The following is a 20,088-nucleotide window of genomic DNA, read 5'->3' on the forward strand; positions in this document are numbered from 1 at the left end:
ACATGCTCTCTGCTGTTTTCACTTCATACACACACACTAACATCACAAGATAAAGGTCAGCCATCAAATCATTTACTGATATGTCGATATTCAAGTACTCCTTTAAGACTTAGAAATAAACTTTTATTTATATTTTATTTTACCTAAATTTGTTGAATATTTTTGATGTTATTTTTAAATAACTGCATTGTTTTGGCTGTTTCTTTTTACGCATTTTATCAATTTTGTTTTACATAACTTATATTTAAGTTCATCTTAATATTTTTTCATTGTTATTTAAATATTTCTATTTAAATTAACATTATTTACATTTGTTTTTGCTTAAAATTTGTGCATTTTAGACTTTTTTAAAAAATTGCATTTTTTAGGTGTTTCTTTTGAGATATTTTGTCAGTTTGTGTCTATGGATTTCAATGATACTTCTTATTTTCAAAGGCCTTTTAACTTTTTATTTATATATTTCAATTATATCTAAATATCTGTAGTTAATTTCACATTACTTACATTTTATTTTACTTAGGTTTGTGAATTTCAGACTTTTTAAAAAAGAATTGCATTTTGTTTGTTTTGATTTGTTTGATCAATGTCTGTGGATTTCAATTAATATCTTATTTTTAAAGGCTGTTTAATTTAATTATTTTTTCTTTCTATTTAAATATTTGTATTTAAATTCACATTATTTACATTTTATTTTACCAAAATTTGTGAATTTTAGACTTTTTATATATAATTGCATTTTTAAGTATTTCTTTTGAGGATTTTTATCGACTTGTTTGAATATTTTTATTTTTAAAGACTGTTTAACTTAATTATTTTTAAATTTAAATATTTAAATTATATTTAAATATTTGTAATTAATTTCATATTATTTAAATGTTATTTTACTTAAATTTGTGAAGTTTTAAAAAGTTTTTCTTTTGACACATTTTGTCAATTTGTGTCTGTGGATTTCAATTGTATTTCTTATTTTTAAAGGCTGTTTAACTTAATTCTTTTTTTTTCCCTTTTATTTCAATATTAAGTTAAGTAAATATTTGTATCTAATTTCACATTATTTACTTTTTATTTACTTAAATCTGTGAGTTTTAGTTTTTTTTAATAATTGCATTTTTTAAGAGTTTCTTTTGAAATATTTTATCAATTTGTGTTTGTGGAATTTCATTTTAATTGTTATTTTAAGTCTGTTTAACCTATTTTTTTATTTTTTTACTTAAATATTTAAATTCATATTTATATTCAAATATTTGCATTTAATTTCACATTATTTAAATTTTAATTTACCTAAATATGTGAATTTCAGACTTTTAAAAATAATTCCATTTCATTTAAAGGGATAGTTCACTCAAAAAATACATTTAACTCACTATTTACTCGCCCAAAAATGGTTCCAAACTGAGATTTTTCTTCTCTTGAACACAAATGAAGATATTTTGAAGAATATTGAAAACCTGTAACCATTGACTAGATACTATAGAAATAGTATGTAGATCATCTTTGGTGTTCAACAGAAGAAGGAAACTCTTAAATGTTTGAAACAAGTAAAGGGTAATTTAATGAAAAATCATTTTGGATGAACTATTCCTTTAAGCATTTATGTAATCTGGATCATTAAAATGATATAATTGTATACAACTTCTGCATCCTTGAGTATTTTGATGAAATAAATAATCATACTTTAAATGGGCTTCTGAAACTAATTGGCTGCAGTGTGTTTTGCATTATAGTTGTGGTTGTTGTTGTTGTTGTGAAAACTTGATTTGGCACAGACACATTATTTCTCTCCTCTATCTGCCTCTGACGTAAACCCTCCTGGTTGGAGAGCAGCAGGTTTGAGCCATGAAAATGAATGGAAATGATGTCTGGATGTATTCCTGGAGCTCTGATTCAGAGGTTACACACAGCTTTTAAAGGGATAGTTCACCCAAAAATGAAAATTGGGCCTCCAGTTGTTACAAACCTGTTTGAGTTTCAATCTCTAGTTGAACACAAAAGAAGATATTTAAAAAAAATGTTGGCTGCCATTGACTTCCATATTATATTTTACCCTTCTATGGATGTCAAAGACTTTCATTTAACATTCTTTAAAATATCTTCTATTGTGTTCAACAGAAGAAACTCATAAAAAAATTAAACGTATATCTCATTTTTTGGGTAAACTCTCTCTTTAAAGCCCCCCTGAAATCAAATTTAAGGTGTTTTTGGGTGTTGGTATCAATATGTTTGTCAATATTTGCTCGCACTTATCTTCAGCATTTTTCCGAGAGTTTTTTTAGCATTAACACCCTAGCAATTTTCACTGGCAGTGGGCAAGTTGAATGTGCAAAACCACTCTGTGACGTTAGATGGTATTTAATAAAGAACATAATTACTCAGGTACACAAGATGACAGTGCATAACTTCTGATATTCATTTGAACAGAATAAGTAGCCCTCACACTTTTTTCTTGTGTATTTATTGTTTTTTTTTTTGTTTGTTTTTTCACTTTAGCTTTCTGCTTTAGTTTTACCTTCTCCACTACAATACACAAACACCTTGGCCAAAGGTTTGCAGAAAAAAAAGTTACAAGCCTTGAAAGAAAATTAAGTAACTCACCAACCAAACCTATTTGATCTGCAATTGAAGTGTGCTTGGCTAGTTTTGTGATTGCGCACCACCAAGTTGTGTTTTACTGTAACTTCAGCAGCTCCAGGAGCATAAACAAAAGCGCCTCATTGGACAACCAGTTTTTAATGTGGCGCGTCAAACCAACAAAATGAATCCAAGTAATTTTGGACTAATTAAAAAAGAGGGCAAAAAATATTTGCCTAGTAACATGACTGAAAACTACGAATGTGCACGTTCTAATCTGCTCATCTAACGAATAAACAGCGCATTATTATTGGCCAAAAAAGACGACACTAAAATGTTGTCAAAAAAATTTTAAAAATTAAAAAAGGTACATTTTTTGATGTAATCTGCTGAATTGTGCGCATTTAGTCAAGTTACTGACACAGCAGACATGTCAAGTTTCTGTTTGTATATATCAAGCCATTTTCATTGACGAAATTAACAGTGGTTCACATTGGAGCTGTTTGTTTAGTCACAAGGTGTTAAACATCAGCGATAAGTAGGCCCACACGGAATCAGCGCGCGCAGAATTCCGCAGATTGCCGCAGATTTCTACCCTATCAATGAGTCTATTTATTTACTAGTGTAAATGTGTGTAGATTTATATTTATTCAGTTTTAATTACAGTAATATTATTGACTAGTATGAAAATATTCATCGGAGTTATTTACAATACAGTAATATTTTCTGTCTTTTAGTAGATATATTATACTAGAGACTTGTTTACCAAATAAAGTGGATCTAATTTGATTTGCGTTGTAAACATTAAACAAAAGTTAAAAAGGTATTACTTTTTATTTCATTTATTCATTCATTTTCTTTTCGACTTAGTCCCTTTATTAATCTGGGGTCGCCACAGCGGAATGAACTGCCAACTTATCCAGCATTTGTTTTATGCAGCGGATGCCCTTCCAGCTGCAACCCATCACTGGGAAACACATACACACCTATTCACACACACACATACATTACAGACAGTTTAGCCTACCCAATTCACCTGTACCACATGTCTTTGGACTGTGGGGGAAACCGGAGCACCCGGAGGAAACCCACGCGAACGCAGGGAGAACATGCAAACTCCACACAGAAACGCCAACTGACCCAGCCGAGACTCGAACCAGTGACCTTCTTGCTTTGAGGCGACAGCACTACCTACTGTGCCACTGCATCACCCTTTTTTATTTAATATATTATGGTTTTAGTTATGATACTCCCAAAATAATTCTGCATAATTCTGCAGATTTTTAACACAATTCTGCACAGAAATAGCAAAAAGCGTCCACAGATTCCGTCTGGCCCTAGCGAAAAGTGAAGTTTTATAATCAAATTTCAGGAGGAGCATGCGCAGATGTTTCAACAATTTTAACACATCATTGACAATCATTCTATTATTCGCATTAGACCAAACCCCATAAATACCAAACTCGTCCTACTTGCATTATCTCACGACTTTAGCATCCCTCCACCACCCCGACACCTCACCTCTTAAACACTATCTACCCAGGGGGAGCGTTCTGGGGCCGGGCTTGGCACTTCACTCGAGCCCCAATGTCTCCCTTTCCTTATAAGGGGAATAACACGAGTTGGGCTGTCTTTTTCGGGCTCAAAAAAAACATGCTGGATAAGTTGGCGGTTCATTCAGCTGTGGCGACCCCAGATTAATAAAGGGACTAAGCCGAAAAAGAAAATGAATAAATGCATATTATAACACAATGAAAATGTTTTTTGGAGACCTCCAAAACCAAAATATGACCTTTTTAAATGCATAATAGGGGCTCTTTAACTCTAAATCTAAAAGTTTGAGTCTGTGAGCTCTTTCAGAGAGAGTTATAGAACTGGGCTAGTAAAAGCATCTCTAATAATGAAGAAGTGATTGTCAGGAGAGCTGTGTTCGGTGTGGTTTTGACACATTTGACATTTGTCTTCACCACATGGGACTTTTTTACTGTGCTTTTTTATCAGCAGGTGTTTTGTTTGAACTTTAAGTTCTTTTACTTATGTGTGGAAATATAATCATATTTATCACTGTCAAAACAGCAAATTATTTGTTGTTGAGGAAATTATCCCTCTGTTTGTTTTAAATTGACGGCTGGAAATGGTTTTACTGGTTAAGGAAATGTATTATTTTTACACATATCTTTGTGGGACATTTATATGTATTTATTTATATTAGTTTTTTCTTATTTGCAAGCTTTATTATTTATATATTTTTATTATTTTGAACATATTTTGGGCATCTGCAATTTTACAAATGTTTGCATTTATTTATATTAGTTTTTTCTTATTTACAAGCTTTATTATTTAGATATTTTTATTTTTTTTACATATATTTTTGGGGATCTGCAAATTATACAAATGTGTGTCTATGTTTAAATATTATATTATATTATATTATATTATATTATATTATATTATATTATATTATATTATATTATATTATATTATATTATATTATATTACATTATATTATATTACATTATAATTCTTTTTATTATTTACAAAATGAACTATTTATTAGGATTTATAATAATAATAATAATAATAATAATAATAATAATAATAATGATAATAATAATAATAATTATTATTCTTATTATTATATTATTATTATTATTATTATCATTGTTATTATTATTATTATTATTATTATTATTATTATTATTATTATTATAAAGACCTCATATATAATTCTAATATTTTTAGAATATTTACTAATATTTATATATTATTTTAATGTGATATTTAAATTTGTGTTATTGCTTTTATTCATTCATTCATTCATTTTCTTTTCGGCTTAGTCCCTTTATTAATCCGGGGTCGCCACAACGGAATGAACCACCAACTAGTAGCGGATGCCCTTACAGTTGCAACCCAATCTCTGGGAAACATCCATACACACTCATTCACTACGTACAACTTAGCCTACCCAATTCACCTGTACCGCATGTCTTTGGCTGTGGGGGAAACCGAAGCACCCAGAGGAAACCCACGCGAACGTGGGGAGAACATGCAAACTCCACACAGAAAAATGACAACTGACCCAGTCGAGGCTCGAACCAGTGACCTTCTTGCTGTGAGATGAGACCACTACCTACTGCACCCCCGCGTTGCCCTATTGCTTTTATTGTTTTTATTATTTGCATTTTTATTATTACATTTTTTTCCTTTTTTATACCTAAAATATGTGGGAATATATATAATTGTCTTAATATAAAGTTTTTATATGCACCGTTATATCTTTAGGTACTCTGAGACCTCCAAACATGAAAACATCAGGATGTACTGTTTGGTTGACTTTGTTATTTTTATGTTTGGAGGTCTCAGAGTACCTGAAGATATAATAGTGCATATAAATACTTTATTATTAATACTTTATTAACAGAGTCTCAACCGAACAGTACATCCTGTTTAAACAAACCACAGACGACAGCAACTTCTCCGTAACAAAATATCACCCTTCAGCACTTATTTCAGGGTGTGCTTTCTGGAAAAAAATGAACCCTGAGTTCTTGTTCATGCCCCAGATTCACGTCTAAACCTGCAGAGTTAGAAAGATATAATACCAAAGGGATCGAGTGCACATAGCCTAGATACATATATAATGTTTAGGGAAGCAGAACTTGGTGTAAAAATGGTGTAACAGGAGCCAAAAAATAAATAAATCAAGTGTCAGACATTACTGAAAACAGTAAGATTACATAAGAATTTAACCAAGTAACAAGATATCAAATATTATCAGGGCATTTCAAATAATCAACAAATATGATTGAAGTCAAATGGGTGAAATCAAAAGTTATTATTAAGTTATTTAGTTATGCTTAAAGTGAGGTATTTATTAATTCAATTTAATCTGAAAAAACTGTTTGTTTTGGTAATCTTCAATCAAAATCTGATCGTTTTCTTTCGCGTTTGGAGTGGCGGCGACAATATTTCTTAACCACGCCCCTCTTAGTTTGCTATGAGCGAATGATGTACAAAAAAAAAGCCCCGCCCCTACTCAAACAGTTTCAGTTGGAATTATATTAACATACTGAAATAAAAGCCTCATTTAGAGCCTGGATGATGAATATGTCTATTTAATTATGAGCAATTACAGTAGATTGCGTTTATATAGGCTGCACTTGATTAGAAAAAATATATATATTCTGCCCCTACTAGGATGACTGCTGAAGTGCTTGTGCCTGGCTAGCTCGGCAGATAGCTAACAGGTTCCTCCAAGGAAGAGTCGGACGCCAGATGTCCGATGAGTGTACTTTCCTTGAAAGAAGCACTGTAAAACTAAACATTCAAAAAGAATGTCAAATAATATGTCTTATACATACAATTTAGCTATTAAATGCAGATTTAACATATAGCTTTGCATACAGATGAGCAAACAAATAATTTTATTGTTTTACCCTTTAGGAAATTTCTAAATGTTTCTTTAAATTACACTCTACTCTATAAATGAAGAAAAATATTAAACAAAATACTCACAGACTTATATTTTCAAGACTTTCTGTAACATTAACCTGCATGGCAGTGAAATACAGCTCAGTTGACTTTCCTCCATTGCGACAATAACTACGGCAAATCTAGAGGTACAAATTTAATACAACTAAATTTTTCTATGGCTACTAGATGTCACTCTTAGACTATTTTGCTAAGATCAGCACAAACTATTTAAAAAATAAAAAACGTTGGTAGATCAGGCACTTTGAATGAACAAACTGACCTACAGATTGATTTTTAGCTGATTAGTAGATGTTACTTTGTTCCACCAGTAGGTGGCGACTAATGGGAGTCTTATTTAGTAATTCAAATTTATTTATTTTATTTATTCATTTATTTATTTATCAGGATCCCCATTAGCCATCACCAAGGTCAATATTTGTTTTTAAATAGATTTATCATAATGCGTGCGGTTGAGGGTTTTAAAGTTGTGTTTTTCAGTCGTTTTCAAAATATGTCTCTATATTTACTCTATACTTTTAGTTATCCTAAATGAAAATGAGAACTATTTTACAACTAGCTGGAAAAAGTGCATTTGTATATATATATTTATTCCTCAGTTAACCAGTTAAATGTTGTTTTTACATTTGTTTTTATGCTTGAGCGCACCTAAATTGCACATAAATGCACATTGTTTCCCATAATACATCGTGATCCACAAATCTCTTTGATATTTTCTTTCTTGTGAAACATTATATAACACTATACATACAACACTGGGACATGTTGCATGAATGTATAACGCTATACATGCACTGTAGGACATGTCGCATCAATGTTATACTCTATATAATATGTTGAATCTTCCAGAATGTTCTTATTATATTCAATATGAAGGATTTAGTGAAAGAAAATACAGAAATCTACAGTAATAGGCATCAGTTACACTGTCTTGTCATTTTTGGTGACATTTTCCTCCATTTTAGTGATATGAGGGCCATTTGAAGAGCCTGTCATTTTTCCTGCTGTGCGATGTCTATGATAATGAGCTATAAAATATGATGAGAAGGAGAGATTTCCCATCAGCTCTTCCACAGCACTGTCTCTTATGTTTTGTTTATTTGTTCTGATCCTCTTTTCAGACTGTTTTTTGGCAACTTGAATGGTCTGTAAAAGGGCATTTTATGCATAATGTCAAGAACATGGTGTTCAGTGATGAAGAAGAGGCGGACAGAAGCTACTTCTCTTTGTCAGACTGATTTCACTGGTTTTATGGTGTGCTTTTAATATATGGGTAGCTCATATACATTCATTTTAGTTTTAAATTGAAATAGATTACATAAAAAGTAAAAAGTTTACATTAGTTTTTTCATATTTTCTGTTTTCATGCTAATTTTAGCTTTAGTAATTGTGTAGTGTGCCAGATTTTTATATTTAGTTAGGCTTAGGGTCTATTTTTCCACTTTTTCGTTTGCTAATTTTTCATGTCTGTGCATTTTTAATACATATTTAACATGTTACTTTTTCTAAATGGTCACACGTCCCCTCTTAGGGTTATTTAAGTGTCATTTAGCTATTGTCTTTTCTAAAACTATGGCTTTTAATTGACATTTGCTGTGTTTTTGTCTTTTGCTTAATTTCTTTTGTCAGAATCCTCTACTTGTTTTTATTTTAATAATTTTTATATTTATTTCAGTTTTACTTGAAAGTTAACAGATTAACAGCGTTCAATGCCTTAATTTTTCACACTTGTCAGTAATATAGGTCTGCTGTGTTCAACCTAAAACATGAAAAACTATCCAGCCACATTATTTCCCACAATGTATCAAAATCCCAAACCACAATCCTCTCTGATCTCTTCCCAGACTCAAGATTCATCTGCCACTCCCAAACAAGCAATCCGTCATCTTAGACTACCCTGCCTATAGGGATGAAAACTATATCACAATGTTTTCAGGTATCTACTGCAATATCAATATCGATGATGATAATTCACATCTATCCAATAAGTTACAAAAGTCCTGTATCTTTACAGAGCAGTATTAGCTTTTCTATATTTAAATCTTTTTATTTATATATTTAACCAAAAATAAGATGTTGTGAGCACACACCTAATGTAATATCTGTTTTAGTGTTACTATTATTATTATTGTTAATAGTAATTGCATGTTTATGAGAAAATTTGCATGTTCTCTGAGTGTTCACATGGGTTTCCTCCAGGTGCTCCGGTTTTCCCCACAAGTCCAAAGACATGCGCTTTAGGTGAATTGGGTAAGCTAAATTGTCCGTAGTGTATGAGTGTGTATGGGTGTTTCCCAGTGATGGGTTGCAGCTTGAAGGGCATCCGCTGCATAAAATATATTCTGGATAAGTTAGCGGTTCATTTCGCTATGGCGACCCCTGATTAATAAAGGGACTAAGCCGACAAAAAAAGAATGAATGAATCAATATTTAACAATTATTAATTATACTAATATTAATACTACTACTAATAATAATATTAATAATAATAATAATAATAATAATAATAATAATAATAATAATTATTATTATTATTATTATTATTATTATTATAATTATTATTTTATTGTAAAGGTAAGGGATGTGAATAGTGTTGTCACAATACTGTCATTTCTAACTTTGATATATTCAATAATTTTCGTTACCGTGATATGAGAATTAGGACTGCCACCATATCCAACAATTTTGCAATACAACACTGTCATTTCTACCTTCGATACAATACCTTGAAACAAATATCGATATTCAATGCCATTTTTGATACCGTAAGAGAATTAGGGCTGTCGCAATAACCAAAAATTTTGCAATAAAATACTGTCATTTCTAACTTCGATACAATGCCTTCAAAAATATCGATATTCGATACAATTTTGTATACGAAATACGAGAATTAGGGCTGTCGCGATATCTGACAATTTAGCATTACAGCTATCATTTCTAACTTCGATACAATACCTTGAAAAATATCGATATTTAATGTTATTTTTGATACTGTAATAAGAGAATTAGGGCTACCGTGATAGACAACAATTTTGCAATACAATACTGTAATTTCTAACTTCGATACAATACCTTACAAAATATTGATACTTGACACCAATTTTGATACAGTGATATTAAAATTATGGCTGTTGCGATAACCGACAATTTTGCAACACAATATTGTAATTTCTAACTTCGATACAATACCTTTAAAAATATCGATATTCAATGCCGTTTTTGATATCATAATAAGAGAATTAGGGCTGTCGTTATAGCCAACAATTTCGCAATACGATACTGTAATTTCTAACTTTAATACAATTCCTTGAAAAAATATCGATATTTCATACCATTTTTGATACTGTAATAAGAGAATTAGGGCTGTCGTGAGAGCCAACAATTTTGCAATAAGATATTGTAATTTCTAACTTTGATACAATACCTTCAAAAATATCGATATTCGATAACATTTTGGATACCGTGATATAAAAAATTATGGCTGTCACAATAACCAGCAACTTTGCAATACAATACTGTCATTTCTAACTTTGATACAATACTTAAAATATAAAAATATAAATATTCGATATATTTTTTAATACCTTGACATGAAAATTAGGGCTGTCAAAAGATTAGGACGAGTCAAAAGAAAAAAAATGAAAGCAACCTCAGATGTGACAAAATCACCTGAGCAAGTAAGCAAACATATAAATTGTATAAATCTGACAGCCAACATTCACAAGTATTTTTATATGTATTCAAGTGTGTGTTTGTGTGTGTGCATGTGTTGATGTGTGTATAAGTGGAAGCATACAAATCGCATTATCAGATTATGTCATAATAATATATATGAAAAATATAACAACATGGAGACAACATGTAATAACAGATATTTACAACAGTAGCAATGATAGCAAAAAATAGTAATGACCTAATAGAAATAATCAGAAGTGTTATCAAACATTCGACTGATATTTTCAATCGTACTACATTTAATCAAGGCACAAAACAATTTATTGGTCAAATTGTACAGGCCTGACTAAACCAGTTGCAGATTGTAGGTGTTATTCTGTAGATATTATGATAGGAAGATTTATTCTAATACTGGGGAGAATTTTTACCAGTATGTTGCAAAAAGTCAGATGTCTGTATATAGCTATAGCTGAAACCAGCAGCTAAGCAGAATCTTGTTATCTCCATGGATAATGAATGACGGGCTCCACGTGGCCTGCTGAATGTTTTATGTCCAGGTTTTAGTTTGATGCATGTGTTGTGTATTTGGCTTGACGTGTGTGTGTGTGTGTGTGTGTGTGTGTGTGTGTGTGTGTGTGTGTGTGTGTGTGTGTGTGTGTGTGTGTGTGTGTGTTTGGTGAGTGTTTTCTCTCTCTTTGGACCTGACATGCCCAATTCAGCTCTCTTGTTGTGTATATTTCATTTTAAAAATGCTGCTTTGTTGTTACCCAATGTTAGGTCAAATGTGGACAAATCCAAGGTTGGGTTATTTTTAATTTAATAATTAGTGTTATTTTAATTTCAATTACATTTAAATGACACTTAACCCAATGATTGTATTTGTCTCCATATGCAACCCAACATCGAACCTAGTATTTTTAGAGTGCTTCGCATTTTCTTAATAAAATAATAGTCCAAATGTTATTTTTTTCAGTTACTTTCAGTTACTTTTTTAAATACAATTACTTTTTTTTTGAGTAAATTATCAATTTAAGCTGCATGTTTAATCATTTAATTCATTTTGATTATGATAAAAATATAAATGTATTTTTTTAATAAAAGTTAAATAATATTAAAATCGAATTAAAATATATTTTTTGATTAAAGCATTTTCAAGCTTTTTATTTGATATATTTTCTATGTTTATTTATGTTTTTAAATTATTTTATCAATGGACTACTATTGCATATTCTATCTTCTTTGATATGCAAGTACTACCTTTTTTGTAAACTATCATATTTTATCATTTTATTTTATGTTGTTTGGTTAACCTATCGATTAAAATAGTTATAATAAAATCCAAAAATGTTAAAATACATTTACTTTATCTGTTCTTAATTTAACTTTCTTTAATATTATTTTCAGCTCACATGTTTATTATGTGAAAACACTGAAAACTAATGTTAATAAAAATAAAATCTAAATCATTTTATCATATATTTTGGTTTGATTTTCCCTTTAAATTTAACCGTTACTTTCTTGTTTTGGTAAACTCCTTATTTAGGTTTTTATTAAATAAATAATAAGATTCCATTATTGCATTATTTTATTATTCATTAAACCGCCACAAAACGTGCACATTCTCTTTTTTTCCTCATTTAAATTCAGTGTAAGCATGTATTGACTGGTGCCTTTGCGATATTTGCGATCAATGCCAGTGATTTTGCCATTCCTTTCAAAAGCAACATGTCCATGCAAACAAGCATCGATTCCGCGATTCCTCAAGTCTCCCTTCTTTTAACATTTATAATTAGCCTGAATAGCAAAAACAGCCCTTCCTTTACCTCTCAAGTCAGGCCTGATTGTCATAGAAACTATTGGCATTGTCATAGTAACTATTGCTCAGAAAGTGCCTCTTATATCAGTTTGCGAAGAACCGAATGTCTCCTGCAAGGCTCAATGGAAAAGCTATCAGATGAACCTGCAAAGGATTCTTTTAGAGAAAAGCCCATCTGGAAACTCTGACCTTCACACGTCTTTGTCAACATGCAATGAGCCACTTTGTCGCAGATGCCGACGGGCCTGAGAAAATGCCAAATTGCACATTTACCCCAGCGCAATCCTATTCTGAACAATAAACAAATTCATTGTTATCCACACAGGAGCCGGAAAAAAGGGGGAGTGAATCAATCTTGAATAAAAAGCCATTTAATGAGCTCGAGCGCTTTGGTGCCAGAAATCGCCGCTCTCATATAATGCACAGATGGGAAGCACTGTTTAACAAGACAAGCATGGGAGTTTGGAGGGTTTGCGCTGCCTAAAATGATTGCAAATTGATTTTTTTTTACCCAACAACATTTCTCTAATAGGCCCTGATTGGGTCTGTTCCTGAGGGAAATCTCATTGTGTTTGTTGTTGATGACCCTGATGAACATTCGCACATGCTAAATGTGTTTTTACTTTGCTTGTTTGGCCCTGTTTCCACTTTGGATTTTCGGTGATCTGATTATAAGAGGTCAAGCAAGATCATTTACGCCTTAGTATTAGTATTTTGAGGCACGACATGGCATTTCTTTTCAACTACTTCAGGAAATGGCTGAAAGTGGACTAGCACAAAGCTTTTTAGAAACGTCACGTTAATGAAAGTGTTAATACCAGGTGTAAACAGGAACTTTGTCTCCCTCCGTAATGAATTTTAATCTCTGTATACAGAGTAGTCAACATTTGTGGATCATCACCTTTCATCAAAGCTGTCCTAAAACTATTGAACAACACCCATTCTCAATTTTGAAAAACATTTTGGATTCACTTCGGTTGTTGACTACTGTAGTTAATCGTATTGAGCAGCTGTTGCTATTTTTTAAGGACATATGAATATAGAACACTGAAGTAATGAAATGCTTACCTGATTATTAGAGTCACTGTGTAGTAGTTGGCATGCTTAAGTAAGCATGTGTTGCTAGATGCCATTGTTGTGTAACATTTTACTTCCAAGATGTAGTAGTTTGTAATGCCTGCGCAAAAACATACATCACATTTCAATATATCGTCTCTCATAAAGGATCAAAACTGCATTTGCAATATCTTTTGTTGCATTTGACTCTAACTGAACAGGATAATCAGTTAAAATAATGCTAAATTTGCAATCTCACTGCTGAAGTGATAGGCTAACATTTGTCATTTTTTAGCAGGCCAATTGGCTAGCATCATGCTAAATTTGCAGCCTAATAAACTCCTCAATGAAAGGCTAGGCCAAACCAGAAGTCAGCACTGACAAAAACCCAAACAGATTTTCTTTTTTTTTTGCATTTTTACATATTCCTGTTACTAATCTAACAGGCTAATCGACTAGCATCATGCTACATTTGCAGTGTAATTACTAAAATGATAGGCTAACGTATTTTGTCAGTAATCTGGTAGGCCAGTCGGCTAGCATCAGGCTAAATTTGCAGCCTACTAGACTGCCTAATTGATAAACTAACATTAATGATACTACTTTAGTAGGCTAATTGGCTAGCATTGTGCTAAATTTGCAGCTTATATGCTGCTCAATGAAAGACTAGGCCAAACTAGAAGTTAGCACAGACAAAAACCCAAACAGATTTTAACTAACAGGCTTATCGGCTAGCATCATTCTAAATTTGCAGTGTTTTTTAGCACTAAAGTGTAGTTATTAAAGTGACAGGCTAACATATTTTGTCAGTAATCTAGCAGGCCAATCCGATAGTATCATGCTAAATTTTTGGTGTAATTACTAAAGTGACAAGCGAATTTATTTCAGTAATCTGGAAGGCCAGTCTTCTATATCATTATGCTAAATTTGCAGCCTACTAAACTGCTGAACTGATAAGCTAACATTTTGGTCACTAATTGGCTAGCATCAGGTTAAATTTGCAGTCTAATAGGCTAGGCCTAACTGACTAAGTCACCACTGACAAAAACCAAACAGATTTTTCTTTTTGCCATTTGCATTTTCATATATAATTTCACTAATCTAAAAGGCTAATTGGATAGCATTATGCTAAATTTGCAGTGTGTTTTGGATTAGATTCAACTTTATTGTCATTACACATGCAGAGTGCAGGGTAATGAAATTCAGTAATTACTAAAGTACAAGTGATGGCTAAAATTTTGTCAGTAATCGGCTAGTATCATGCTAAATTTGAAAAGTTAATTACTGAAGTAACAGGCTAACATATTTTGTCAGTTATCTAGCAGGCCAATTTACTAGTATCATGCTAAATTTGAAGAGTTAATTACTAAAGTAACAGGCTAACATATTTTGTCAGTAATCTAGCAGGCCAATTCACTAGTATCATGCTAAATTTGCGGTGAAATTATTGAAGTGACAGCCTAATGTATTTTTTCAGTAATATGGTTGGCCAATTGGCTATCATCATGCTAAATTTACAGCCTACTAGACTGCTGAATTGATGAGCTAACATTGGTGTCACTACTTCTAGCATCATGTTAAATTGTCAGCCTAATTGATAGCTAAGTGATAGACTTGGCTAAACCAAAAGTTAGCACTGACAAAAACTCAAACAAATTTTTCACAAAATTCTGCTACCAATCTAATAGGCTAATCAGCTAGTATCATGCTACATTTGCGGTTTAGTTACTGACATGGCAGGGGAATGTATTTTTTCAGTAATCTGGTAGACCAAAGACTGTCATTATGCTAAACACAGCCTACTAGACTGCTGAACTGATAAGCTCAAATTGGTGTCACTATTTTAGCAGGTTATTGGCTAGCATCATACTACATTTTCAAACTAACCGATTGCTAAGTGATATGCTAGGCTAACCCAGAAATTAGCACTGACAAAAACTGAAACAGATTTCCCCTTTCCCCTAGCCGTTTGCCTTTTCACATGTTTCTGTCACTAATCTAACAGGCTAATTGGTTATCATCATGCAAAATTTGTGGCATAATTTCTAAAGTGAGAGGTAATATATTTTGTCACTAATCTAGGAGATTAATCAGCTACTGTCATGCTAAATTTGGATTCAGACTGTTGAAGTGATAGGCTAACATATTTTATCAGCAACCTAGCAGGCTAAGAGACTAGTATGATGATTTGCAGTGTAATACACTCGCTAAAGAAATTAGTTAACCCATCCCGAATATTAACATTGACAAAAGCCCAAGATTTTAGGTTACAAAATTTGAAATAGGGCTCAACAAAGCTGTGAATTCAGACTAGTAAACAGATACCAGTTACCTGTTCAACATTACCTGCTAAAATCCAATTTAGCCACTTGTTTGCTAATCAGTCATATGCCTTTTAAAGATAATGAACTAGCTAGTAAGCCAACCAAACAACAGACATTTAATTTTAACGTTAATAGCTTCTGTTTAATAATTTAACACTACAAAAGTCACAAATAGTTGGTTACCTTCTTATAACAGCTCAGGATAGATATATTGAGCTTATATGTTTGCTAATGGCCAGCTGTTTCCAGTTAGCCTTCTTTGATTAGCATGTTCTTGACTAGTATTCATACTACTTTCACACTCACCCTCTCCTTTCTGCTATCCTGTCTAATTAAAACCATAAAAAACACATAACAATAATCAATTTAGACAAATGCAAAGTGAATGAGGCTGACTATACGTACATCATCTTCATGTCTTCTTCATCAGCGCTAATTAATCTGGAAGAGGCTCATGCATATGACCTCTCCATTCATTATACGCTTACTCGAATTAGCAATTCAAAAGATGATCCCACTTGTGGCAGCTCGCTCGGACCACGGAAATTCAAATCAGGCTCCGTGTTTAACTAAACTAATGACCCGCACACCTAATTCAAGAACGTCTCAGCTAGCGACATTTCCTGTAATGAATCCACAGGCCGTAAAGGTAGTAACAGATCGGTCGGATGTTATTAACATATGTATGGTGGATTTTATTATAATTCACAACCTGTCTTCATTCGGCTGGTGTGAAAATATGAACCATAGGGAATAAGACATGTAGAAAACCTTTGCGTAAATCCTCATGTCGAGTGAGACCGATCTGCTGTATTAGCAGAAACCCGAATGGCTGGTGAATAAATGAGCAAAGGTTTTCGTGTTTTGTGACAGGCCTGGCTTTCATTTGTAAGCTCTGTTGGTCACAGCTTTACAAAGCCTATTTAAAAAGTGTGAAATCGAGAAAACAACATTAATGCGGCATGTCGTGACTTGCTTTACAAAAAAGGGATTTTGTTTAAATAATGCATGATTAGTGTATTGCACTTGTAAATATTATTGCCTGTTAAGCATATGTTACTGGACTATGCTGCTTTTATATCAATATTTCAATAGAAATAACTGATATAAGAAAACATATGTGAATTATATGACAATTAATAGTCATCTCATCATAAAGCCTTAAAGGAACACTTTCTGAAAATATACTCATTTTACAAATCCTTTAAAGTTAAATATTTGAGTTTAATCATTTTTTTAGCTTAGATTAGCTTCACATAATTCATTGAATCAGATTAGACCATTAGCATCTCACTCAAAAATGACCAAAAAGTTTTAATAATGTTCCTATTTAAAGCCTGACTCCTCTGTAGTTACATCATCTATTAAGACTGATGGTAAATTAAAAGTTGTTTGTTTCTAGGCCGATATTGTTAAAAAACTATACATTAATTCTGGTGTAATAATCAAGGAAATTTGCTGCCATACCATGGCTGCAGCAGGTGCAATGATATTACACCTGAAAATAGTCCCCAGCTACGTAACTTCCAACATGACCACCTACTTGTATAAAAAACGTTTGCCGATTGCGCTGCATAATATTATAAAATTTCAGCCTAGATAAATAGCAACTTTTATTTTTCCATCAGTCTTAGTACATGATGTAAGAGGAGTCAACCTTTAAAGACAAATATTATCAAACCTCTTTGGTCATTTTGGAGGTAAATGCTAATGGTCTAATCTGATTTAATGATCTATGCTAAGCTAAGCTAAAAGTGCTCTCACCAGATTGGCTGAATAGTTTCAAAAATGATAAAACTCAACTGTTTAACGCTAGGAGAGTTGCAAAATGAGCCTATATTCAAAGCAAGTGGAGTACCCCTCTAAAAAAAACAGTAAGCCCAACGTAACCAGTGTGTATAAAAGTCAATTTAAGCTTGATGCTGAACCATGTTGATATTATCCAAACCAACTCATCAGTGTTGTTTTCTATTTGCAGGCTCAGCATGTGGCCCATTGAGAGCTCCAAAAATCAAAGGTGATTAAAAGTGCCCAACAGCCATCCTTACAGCCAAACTCAAGAGACCCATTGCTGACTGGAGGCTCTTCAGCTTGATTTCTTTAGCAGTAAACACGTGAGCAGACCAAACACGCACCAAAGCAGCTACGGATTATGCACATATAGGATCTGACCTGCAATTTAGCTAAAAACATCTCTGAAACCATGGCGGACCCATACCAAAACAACATTTACCACCAGGGAGATGGAGACAGTTATGGGACGTATGGACAGGGAGGACAGGACGGCTACGGGTATCAAACCGACTACCCTCCCCAGGAAGAAGACGCTGCCAGTGATGCCACTGAAGGACACGATGAAGATGATCAAATGTATGAAGGGGAATATCAGGGTATCCCACATCCGGATGAGGTCAAGGCTGCTCGGAGGGCGGCGAGAGCGAAAGCAAGGACCCCGACAGACACCGTGTCGGAACACGAGGAGCTTGCTGAACAATACGAGGACATCATGGAGGACTGTGGACATGGGAAGTTCCAGTGGACCCTGTTTGTGGTGTTGGGTCTGGCGCTCATGGCGGACAGCGTCGAGTGCTTTGTAGTGGCTTTGGTTCTACCCAGTGCTGAGAAAGACATGTGTTTGTCCCACGCTGAGAAGGGAATGCTGGGTAAGTCACGAGTTTTCACGAGTTTGAAATAGTACCAAGGGATGGATCCAAATGAAAATTTTTGGAACTAACCATTAATCCTTTATAATAATATTTGATTTAATATTTGAAAGCTGATAATCGACAGTTCTTTATATTCGGAAGCTGATAACAGATATTGTTTATATATGGAATCGAATAACTGATAATTATTAATATTTGGAATCCTGTAACTGATAATTATTAATATTTGGACACCAATAATCGATAATTCTTTATTTTTGGAAGCCGATAACCCATAATTCTTAATATTTTGGGCCGATAATCAATAATTCTTTGTATTTGGAATCAGATAACTGATCATTCTTTACATTTGGAAGCCGATAATCGATAATTTTTTTATATTTGGGACCCGATAACGATAATTATTTATCTTTGGAAGCCGATAACCGATAATTCTTTATATTTGGAAGCTGATAACAGATATTATTTATATTTGGAATCCAATAACTGATAATTAATAATATTTGGAATCCTATAACTGATAATTATTAGTATTTGGATGCCAATAATCAATAATTCTTTATATTTGAAAGCCGATAACCTATAATTCCTTATATTTGGAAGCCGATAACCCATAATTCTTAATATTTTGGGCCGATAATCAATAATTCTTTATATTTGGAAGCAGATAACTGATAATTGTTTATATTTGGAAGCCGATAACGATAATTATTTATATTTGGAAGCCGATAACCAATAATTCTTTATATTTGGAAGCCGATAACGATAATTTCCTATATTTGAAAGCTGATAAAGATAATTATTTATATTTGGAAGCCGATAACGATAATTCTTTATATTTGGAAGTCGATAACCAATAATTCTTTATATTTAGAAGCCGATAACCGATAATTCCTTATATTTGAAAGCTGATAAAGATAATAATTTATATTTGGAAGCCGATAACAATAATTATTTATATTTGGAAGCCGATAACCAATAATTCTTTATATTTGGAAGTCGATAACCGATAATTCCTTATATTTGAAAGCTGATAAAGATAATTATTTATATTTGGAAGCCGATAATCGACAATTATTTATATTTGGAAGCCGATATCTGATAATAATTTATATTTGGAAGTCGATAACCGATAATTATTTATATTTGGAAGCCGATAACCGTTATATAGGGTGACACAAATAATATATTTATTAGAAATATTAACAGAACACCTGTTAAAGTAAACCTGCATCATAATGATACTGAGTTAACAGTGTAGCATATTATTGTTTCAAATCATTAGCACTACATAGCATACTGTTTTACATTTTTTTTTAATAAGCATACTTTGCTCTGTAGTGTTTTCCCATGATGCAGTGCATTTTTGCGTTATATTTCTGCTATGCTAAAATGTTGCTAGCATCGTTTTTTCAAGTCGTTTTATGAATGTACAAAAAAGGTAGCTTTACATTTACTCTACTGCTAAGACTTAAATTAAAATGCTAAATTA

The 20,088-nt window shown here is 32.4% G+C and overlaps 1 protein-coding gene across 1 annotated transcript in view; it reads left to right on the forward strand.

The window, feature by feature from the left end:
- sv2bb (synaptic vesicle glycoprotein 2Bb) overlaps positions 1-20,088 on the forward strand; it is a 50,859-nt gene that overhangs the window by 12,693 nt on the left and 18,078 nt on the right. The window contains exon 2 of the mRNA XM_056451990.1: positions 17,909-18,593. Within this exon, the coding sequence (XP_056307965.1) occupies positions 18,134-18,593 (460 nt within the window). The 5' untranslated portion in view covers positions 17,909-18,133. The remainder of the gene's footprint in view (positions 1-17,908; positions 18,594-20,088) is intronic.

The sequence above is a fragment of the Danio aesculapii genome, chromosome 25, assembly GCF_903798145.1.
Source record: "Danio aesculapii chromosome 25, fDanAes4.1, whole genome shotgun sequence".
Classification (NCBI taxonomy): domain Eukaryota; kingdom Metazoa; phylum Chordata; class Actinopteri; order Cypriniformes; family Danionidae; genus Danio; species Danio aesculapii.